The 9,631-nt window shown below is 34.0% G+C and overlaps 1 protein-coding gene across 2 annotated transcripts; it reads left to right on the forward strand.

Annotated features, from left to right (window-relative positions):
* The first annotated feature begins 696 nt into the window (after positions 1 to 696).
* LOC104909256 (N-alpha-acetyltransferase 16, NatA auxiliary subunit-like) lies at positions 697 to 8,451 on the forward strand. Of its 2 annotated transcripts, XR_796921.3 has the most exons (5): positions 697 to 867; positions 1,920 to 2,039; positions 3,207 to 3,235; positions 4,197 to 4,292; positions 7,651 to 8,451. XR_796921.3 is itself a non-coding variant. In XM_010728843.3 (4 exons), the coding sequence occupies exons 1-4, from the start codon at positions 774 to 776 to the stop codon at positions 7,809 to 7,811; spliced, it is 471 nt and encodes a 156-aa protein (XP_010727145.1). In that variant the 5' UTR covers positions 698 to 773; the 3' UTR covers positions 7,812 to 7,826. The 2 variants fall into 2 exon arrangements, 1 of the variants encoding a protein (XP_010727145.1); XM_010728843.3 differs by lacking the exon at positions 3,207 to 3,235 and having other exon boundaries at positions 698 to 867; positions 7,651 to 7,826.
* The last annotated feature ends 1,180 nt before the right edge of the window (positions 8,452 to 9,631 follow it).

The raw sequence follows: 9,631 nt of genomic DNA on the forward strand, positions 1-9,631 counted from the left end.
CTCTAGGAAGACTTATGACTGCCTGAATATATTTAAGGGAGAAGGAAATACAACTGAATGTGTCATCCTTTTTCAATGGCTGATGCTTTAGTGGAAAGTGGGTGGCACATTAGTTTTACTGTATGTATGCAGACCTCAAAAGAATTACCTCTTGTTTGAAAACACTGCATTGCTTGTGAACTGTACTTCCAATGGAATTCAAGTGTAGTACAGAGTGTTTAGCTAGAAAAAGATAGTGCAGGTTTCTTACATGAAAAAAATGCAAGTTTTTCAAGCTGAGGCCAGTGTTCGAGTGGTTCCTTCTTCTTTGGAAATAATTCATTCCAGAATTTGCGTTATATTAAAATGCAGTATTGTAAAATCTAAGGAACCTGCTGCAGAGCTTAGGTCAAACTTACTGTGCAGTACATGAGTCCTTCAGAAGGAACGAGATTGCTGAGATCTTTCTCTGAGGGAATGCAAGGATTCTGTTTATATTGACCTGGCCACAGTGGTAGAGAAAAGCAAAGTACAGAAATTTCAACAGTGGATATCCTGAATGAGTTTAATTTGTTTGTGAATATTGAGGCTTTCACATTTTTGAATGCTTGAGAGGGTATATACAGACGTGATACATTATGTTGTCTGAATCTTGTGTTCTCTAATATTGCATACAGTTGAGATACAGGCAGGTGCTATGTGGTAACTAATCGATTGCTTTTTTTTCCCCCTAGATTCCTCCAAATAAAATAGATTATGAGTATAGTGAACTGATTTTATATCAAAATCAAGTGATGAGAGAAGCAGATTTGTTTCAGGAGTCTCTAGAACATATAGAGACATACGAAAAGCAAATATGTGATAAACTAATAGTAGAAGAAATCAAAGGTAAGTTGTGCTTGTCTCAGCCAGTTTTGTTCTCAACTTTTGCTACCAAGTTTCAGATACGGTAATGTGTTAAAGAGAATAAATGTGAAATCTTTAAGTAATTTTGAACAACTAATGTTGGGAAACTTAATACAGGATCTACAGTGTTGTGCTTGGTAGTTTGCCCTATAGTGGATACAGGTAGCTTAATTTGGGTTGACAGTGGAACAAAGGAGATCTTGAAGGTGGTGGTATTAGTGTTTGCATAAGTAGCTTTCTTAATCAAAGCTATTATAATCCAGTTTTACTCCAATGAAGAATATTGTTTATAGTACAAACACCAATTTTTTTTTTTTTTAAACTGTTTTCAGAACTGAAATAACAAAATATTTCCTTTGTGAGTTTTCCAAAGCATTTATTTTGTATTTCTTGCCTTCAGTGAATACTGAAGTTGACTTTTTTAATTAAAACCACCCATAGTTGTTCTCTGGGTTTGAAGTACTGAGTTCTGAATGTGAACAATTATGTAGTGTAATAGCATGTCTTCTTTGGCTGCTCGCTCATTTCCATGCCTTGCAGTCCCCTTCATCAGACAGGAGAGAGAGAAGTGGAGAAAACTTAAATGAAGGAAAAAAGAAGAAAAACTAACAAGAGTACTGCAAAGGCAATTACACAGCACTTCCAGAAGCAGACCAATTCCTAGCTAGTCTTCAAGCAATGACCATCTGCCCAAACAAACTTTCCCCATAGTTTTTATTACTAAGCATGATGTTATACAATTCTGAAAGGAAGTTTCTTTGTTTCTTTGCAATAAACCCAATAACTAGTTTAAGTATGTAGTTAAAGACATACAAATCTTGTTTTTCACCAATGTTTAATATTCCAAATTGTGTTGAGCTATAGGTATGATGACTTCAAGTAGCCCTTGTCATTTCTGTAAATGCCTCTGTAAAATATTTTTTTTCAGTATCTACGTATGATAAATCCTGATTTTTTTCACTTAGTTTTGTAAATCTCACTGCCACACTGTGTTTTCTCACATAATTCACAGCTCTTTACTGCTTTGTTTTTAGGAGAAATGCTATTGAAGTTAGGAAGACTAAAAGAAGCTGGTGAGGTATACAAAGAGTTAATCGAACGTAATGCAGAAAACTGGTATTATTATGAAGGCCTGGAAAAGTCCCTACAACCTAGTAAGTTAAAATGTACTGGTACATTGAAAATACCTACAATTCAGGACATACTTAAAACCTTCTGTGTGATATATTGCAAACTGAGTTCAAAAAGCTTTACTCAGCAAAAAATCATTTACTGCCTTATCTCAAACTTGATATACTTGTTTTCCATTGAACATTTAAAAAGTGGATAAACACTTGTATGCATGAAATCAGCAACAGCAAGTCTTTTTCTTCTTGGAGCTGAAGCTGGCATTGGTTTAATGTGCTCATTTGAAGGACCTTTTCTTGTCACGCATGAGCTCGGAAACCAGATTGCAATTTGTTCTTATCAACCTGATTGTCAGAGTATTATTTATATTCCAGGAAGTAAAATTATTCTGAAACTTGTTTGGGTGGTACCACTTTCACATATAGGGCAATAATTAGTAAACCTCTAATCCAGATATCCTCTTAAAAATAAGAAAGTTTCATTAGAAGCTGACTGTTTTTCGGAAAAAGAAGTGATAAATGTGATGAAGCCTTTTGGTATTTTTTGTTTGTTTGTTTGTTTTCCCTGCTCCTAGGGCTATTTCATGTTACTGCTGGTCTGTCTCTTCAAGAAATTGCCTAAATTGGATTTAAAAAATAAAAATAAAAAATCCCACAATATTGCAATCATGTATACTATAATAAATGCTTTGCAATAGGAACTTTGCCAAGTGTCTACTTTTATACTAGAATGCATTCCTTGTATTTCACTGTGACTAATTAATGGAAGTTTTATTGGAATAATTCTGATGACATCATAAATCATAAGCCCACAAGGATGTTGTTTGTAGATACGAGATCTGCATTATATTTCTCAACCAGCTTCCAGGAAGTTTTATGTTTTGGGTTTAATAATGTCTGGAATTACAGCTTGTGATTGGGAATTGAAGATGATTATATTTGTTGCATTTAGATAGAGACTACCATTGTCCTTTGATTGTTTTTCCTAGTGTATCTCTAGAGATAAAGATGGTAATTATTAATATTTCAAAATTAATAATCCAAAATCAATTATTCTGCTTGATATAATATATTGATATGAATGAGTAGTTTTTAACAAGTAGCCAATACAGTAGATTACTTGACGTATTAAAATTCGTTATAGCTTAAAACTTTACTAATTTATAAAACTAATAATGCTACTTTATTTTTTAGGTGGTCTTAGGACTATTTCCTCCCCCATGGTAAGTTCTGGAGCTCCAACTTGTGACTTCAATTAGGCTTTTTATATGCTTTAGTTCCAATTCAAACATTACTTTAGTGTTACTATTAGAACTGCACATCTCTTGGAGCCGCTGGGTAACATATTTTTTTCCCCCCCTTCCCCAATATCAGAGCTCAGAGACGACATAAATCGTTTTTCTTAGAAAAGAAACTGGAAATATTCATTAAACATCTGTTGTGCCATAGTCTTGATGTGAAAAACATTCATTTTTATTTAAACTGCTTGATGAATTTGAAAACATTTAAGCAAAATTGATCGTAGTTATATGAAAATGGCATTTCAAAAACCAGATTAATTTTAACTTCTAACCACATTGGAGCTCCAAAGCATATTATGGGGGAAAGGGGAGGAGTGGGAAGAAAATCTTTAAGACAAATAAAGTTATTTTAAATGTTAAGGTATTGACACTTCTTATGCCCAGTGTCTGTGCTGGCAGTGTTTTGTGCTCTAATTTTGCTGCCACCAAAGGACTTTATGATAAGGACATGCTTGTATAGTTTCTAAATTGGAGGTATACAAATAGCATACACAGTGTATTTTCCTGAATGCGTAGTGAAAAACAGGTTTTTGAAGCTATCATTAACAAAATACTGTATGAATGGATTTGCACAGTGTACAATTGAAAGAAAACAAATATTAATGTTTGATTGAACTTGAGTGGTAATTGTTTGGGTTGTTTTTTTGTTTGTTTGTTTGTTTGTTTTGCAGTTTACCCCTACAGTGATTATGCTGGTACTTCTGTCTTAGTGATTTCAGTGCACTGTTTCACAGTGTTTTTGATTAGTTGGGACAAAAAGAGCTTGAAATGTTTAAAATGGTTTGAAGTCCAAAATATATACTGAATCTTAACAATTCTCAACGTTTTAAAGAAGAATAGATTTTGATCTGTTACTTATATCTATTGTATTTACTGATAATAGGCACTTTAGAAGAGAGGCTTCAGATTTATGAAGAAGTTAGTAAAAGGCATCCCAGAGCAGTTTCACCTAGAAGATTACCTTTAAACTTTGTTTCAGGTAACAAGTTGCATATCTGTTCCATAATTTTTTTTTTCTTTTTTCTCTTAATTTTTGGTAGGCTGTTAGATGTGCATTTAATAGCTACTTTTGCATGTACACAAATTAGACAAATGCTTTTTTTCTGGATTAGACAAAAGTCTTTGTTATGTTTTAGGATTTGATAGAGAAAGTTCACACACTCTAATATGGTGGTACCAACTATTTAATGCTGTTTTCATTGAAATTACAGTACAGAATAGTGTCCAGGTTTTTTGTGAATGATTGTGTATTGCTTTTCTACATCATCAGCTTAAAGAGCATCAACTAAAAGGCAAGGAGTTTGCTGCACTTGGAGGCAGGGCTCTGTGTCTTTGTACACATGCACAGACATGTGGACTAACCTACATTCTAATTTATAACCACAGAAAAGAGTTCTAAAAGATGCACATTATAATCAAGTAGCATGAAATTCATAACATTTTTAATACTGCTAATGTACCAGAAAATGCCAAATCACTTTTGCAGTATTTTTGTCTAGAGCCATTTTTATCCAAAATCTATGAATTTGTTGCTGGTAATTTAAGAAGAACAGGAACAAAAAGCAGATGTGCAGTGTTTCGTAATGGGTTGTTATATTTTTAGTTTTATAACAAAGTTCTTTTCAGTGATTATGTCCTCTTACAAGTTGTATTGAAATAAAGCTGACAAATACCCTCAGCTCTGCAAGGAATATATTTAAAGAAAAAAACAAAACAACACAGAACTGTACTGTTCCAAGAGAGGAGGAAGGAAACTAAGGTTTGCTTTTGGTTTCATTCATTTACTGATCATTGCAAACACTCTACCTTTAAATACTGCCAAACATAACTAGTACACTTATCTGCTTAGGAGACTAAATGTGCATATAACGTTCTTGTATAAAAGCACAAGACACTTCATAAGAGGTTAGCCCTGAAATTAACACCTTGTGCCTTAGTTAATCCCAGATAGCTTACATTTTTTTTGAAGCTACAAAGGCAAAATGTCATGACAGTTTAGCTAGATTTTATTAAAAAGCCACATGGCAGAATTTTTTCTTTTGTTATGCAGTTGTTTACACCAATACATAGCAAATGGTTAGTATCTTTCAAAAAGATTTTCCATATTTTTATTAGTACTGTGCTTTGTGTTGACTTCTTCACTGTATGTTTTGTTCTGGGTTACTCTCATAGGACTCTGTGTTACACTCAGTTTTACAGCTGGCATTCATTCAAGTAAAAATGAGTTTTGTTATACGCATCAGTTGTTCCTGCTGTTTCAAAAGCCAAATAATTCACAATTAAATCACTTGAGAGAAATCTCTCAGTGAGTTTGATTCCGTGGGTTTCATAATAAATAAAAATTTCCCTGATTTAAAACTTTTCTGTCAATCCTCTAAGACTGCTTTGGTCAGCTTGGGTAAGGCTGTTTTTGGGCCTGCAGAAAATCACCTGATAGGTCTGCATTTGTGTTCCAAATACCTCGTGTTTATAAACTGAGCAGATAAGAAATGTTGTTGGCTGAAGTTAATAATGAAAATGTTAAGATGTAGAGACAAACTTCTGTGGAAATGTATTTTCAAATTTCAAGACAAGAGAATATTTGATTGAAGTTGCTGTCCCAGTGTGGTCAGTGACCAGATGCTTCCCAGACCTTACCTTGCATCCCATCACAATAACCTTGTAATTGGTGCAAATCAGATCTTTGATTCTGCTGGAAACCATTCTCTAGGAGCTTGGGAGCAATCAAGGATGGGGAAATGGAGTCTGGCAATCCAGTTTTAGATCTATTTAATTGCTATAGATTCACTGTTCCTGTCTCTGTCTATCAAATCTCTTTTTTGTATCAATTAAAGAGTGAATGCTGAGCTTTATGTTGTAGGTGGGGTGCATCTTTTTTTTTGTTTGTTTCCTATTCTTTTTCAAAGCCGTTCTGTTTTCTATACAAAAACAAAAACAAAAACAAAAACCCCACATACTTAATTGAAACTTGAACCTTGCTTTGTTAAGTTCTAAGTTACAATTGTTCCGTCAAGAATATAAATAAGAATATTGCAACAGAAGAAATTAAGAATGAAGTTTTTTGGTTGGTTGGTTGCCAATGAGCAGTTTCTTGTAGAGTGAGAAAACTTTTTAATTAAACCACCTGTTTAAAGCCTGGGCTTATGGTCAAGTTATGGATCCCTCATCCACAGGTAGAAGCTCCTTTATTTAGCAGTTTGTTTTACTAAAGAAGGAACTTCTATTATAACTTCATATTAGTAACATTGCCAATAACAAGTTGAGGGCAATTTGGAATTGGTAGAAGTACATTAGAAATGTTACATGCAGAGCAGTAAGGCCTTTTTTTCCTGGATATTTAAAACAATGTGTTAATCAAATTTTGTTAATACGTTCTTAATAAATTGAGGCTTATTTCAACAGTCTCATGAGCGTATGTTAGCATTATGTTTAAAGATTGAGAAGTCCACAACAGTAATCAGTTAAGTATAACAGTCTCATCTCTATTCAAAGCAAATTCATCTCTATTCAAAGCAAAAACAATCATTGTTTTTGGAAACAATCATTGTTTTCTGTAGGGATACAAACATGAAGAGAAACTGGTTTTTTTTTGTTACTGTTGTTTTTTTATTGGATTCCTTCTCTTTGAAGTCTAGCTTTGTTTCACAAACAGCATTTCTCAGGAACATGAAACTGCAAGTACTACGACTTTTTTTAACCTGAAAATGTAATGAAATGGTCATTAGCTTTACTAAGTGTTGTGGATATGGTGCTTCTGAATACATCTCCTGTTTCTGATTCCAGAAACAATCATTATATTTGAAGTTGTGTCCTACTTATTTAAAAAAAAAAAAAAGAGACTGGAAGAGAGGTGCAGGACTCATCCATCCTTCTTCCTCAAAGCAGAATAATTTTTGTGCTATTGCTAACTCACATTTGTGTAATTTAACCATAAAAAGTTAGTGATGAAGCTTTTACAAGATCTCCAAGGTAATTTATTCCAGTGCTTAGTTACTCTCACCACTATGTTTTTTCCAGTGTTTATTTGAATACCCTTGTTATGTGCAGTATTTAATACTTTTAATACCTTCCCTTTTTAATAGCTGTTACAGATTTGAAGACTGTTACCATGTCTTCCAGTCATCGGTCTCCTAAATGCTAGCAAATTAAGCATTTTACTTTTTTTTTATTTTAATTAATCCAGAGCATATTTGAATCTTATTCTTAATTAAAAGATAAAAATCCTTAACTACAGTTTTTCAGTTACTCTGTTATCCAGAATTGTACACAGAGTAGTACTAATGTTTATATAACACTTGCAATCACTGACATGTAACCAAATACACTTTTGTTTCTAGGTGAAAAATTTAGAGAACTATTGGATAAATTCCTGAGGGTTAACTTCAGTAAAGGCTGCCCACCCTTGTTTACCACTTTGAAATCTTTATATTACAATCCAGAAAAGGTAAAATTTAGTACTTACTTTGCTTTAATGAAGTCTTCTGTATTGAATTTCTAAAAGATAATCTAAATGTTTATTTTTAGACTTCACTGTTTCTTACAAACAACCTCTGCTGAACATTTTTCTCCCCAATATGTTGTTTTGTCATATGTGAATCATCATTTGGTGATGCTTAATCTGTGACAAGATTTTTACTTTTCTTCTGTGGATAATTGATTTCAAAATACTTGAAGCCTGGTTGCAAGATGCACTGATCTTTATTCATTTTTTATTTTTTGAAGGTCAAAGGTAATCAGTAAATATGTGTACTCTAAGTGCAAGTGTGTCAGGATTCATTCAGCTTATGGTTTATGATGTCACCAGAAGTAATGATTTTAAAATATCGTACGGATGGCTAATATTCTACATATATTTCTGAGTTGCATCAATGCAATTGTTACTATTTACCACAAAGGCTTATTTCTCATTTCAGTCTCTGGATAATCTTAGTGTTCAATTTTTACACTTTTAAATTCTCCTAGATTTGGAAAAATTGTATCACACTGGAACTATTATTTCAGACTGAGTTATTTGTCCCAAGCTTTCAAAAGGTGCAGTAAATGCTTCAAATTAAGGTTAATAAAATGTGCAGCAAATAAAAGAATTGATTCAGATGTTCAGTTTTTGCTACTGGCAATAAGAACACTTGGTATTCCAGTTAGGAACAGCTTTTATAGCTGGAAGAAAAACTTCAATACATGATGAAGCTTATCAACCAGCTGTGGCTATTCTTGACTTTGAGAATCTCCTATCATTTTCAAAATGCTTCTGTTTTGAGAATATTCATAGAATTATTCATAGAATTTTAGAACAGCTTGAGTTGGAAGGGACTCGAAGGATCATCAAGTTCCAGCCCCTCTGCTGCATGCAGGGCCACCAACCTCCAGATTTGGTACTAGACCAGGCTGCCCAGGGCCCCATCCAACCTGGCCTTGAACACCTTTAGGGCACCCACAACCTCTCTGGGCAGCCTGTTCCAGCACCTCACCCATTCTCTCTGTGAAGAACTTCCCCCGATATCCAACCTAAATCTTCCCTCCTTCATCTTAAAACCATTTCCACTTGTCCTATCACTATATACCTGAGATAGTATTTTCCCCTCCTTTTTATAATCCCCTTTTAAATACTGAAAGGTTGCCATGAGGTTTCCTCATAGAAGGGCAGTAAGTATGAATTCCTAAACTAAGTCATGAGTTAGCACTCAGCAGGCTGCTCAAAGCACAATACTAGATGCTGCTGTGTTTTCAGGCTGTAACAATTTAAGGAATAGCCTGGAGTATGCAGGTTAAAACATACAGAAAGCCAGACTTCATCCGTTCTGTTGTTTACAGAGCTTTTTTTTTTCTTTAATGGAAGAAAAAAAAATGTGGTTTTTGTGGGTTTGTGTATTTTGTTATCATTGTTTTACTTTTTAAGGGATCAAAGTGGGGGTGGACTGTGATGACACTGTAGTGTAGGAACTTGCATCAATTTTGGCACACCTCAGATAAGTTCATATGCTTTAGAAGTGTAAAATCTTGATGTCTCAGTGTGCAGTAGATGCTTTTTGTTTTTACCTACTAGTCACCTTATTTATAGTAATAATACTGTAAGTTATTGAAGATGGAAGAAATTCAGTCAAGCTGTGTTTTCTTTAAGTCCATAACTATACCTTGTATACCTTCATAATTGTTACCCACCTTGTCTAAGTAATAGAACATCGTTTTACAGCTGCTTGCTCAACTGCCCCTTTTGTCATGCAGTTTTCCTTCTCTTCACATCAGTACCTGGCTCACTGAGCTGCTTCAGGGTTAATCCATCTGCAAACAAATCCTTTGCATTAGTGGGATCACTTTTCT

Source organism: Meleagris gallopavo, chromosome 1 (assembly GCF_000146605.3).
Source record: "Meleagris gallopavo isolate NT-WF06-2002-E0010 breed Aviagen turkey brand Nicholas breeding stock chromosome 1, Turkey_5.1, whole genome shotgun sequence".
Lineage (NCBI taxonomy): Eukaryota > Metazoa > Chordata > Aves > Galliformes > Phasianidae > Meleagris > Meleagris gallopavo.

Coding starts and splice junctions, on each gene's coding strand:
- LOC104909256 (XM_010728843.3), top strand. CDS start 774: ATGAGAGAAGCAGATTTGTTTCAGGAGTCTCTAGAACATATAGAGACA. Junction 2,040..4,196: donor GGAAAAGTCCCTACAACCTA/GTAAGTTAAAAT, acceptor TACTGATAATAG/GCACTTTAGAAGAGAGGCTT. Junction 4,293..7,650: donor ACCTTTAAACTTTGTTTCAG/GTAACAAGTTGC, acceptor TTTTGTTTCTAG/GTGAAAAATTTAGAGAACTA.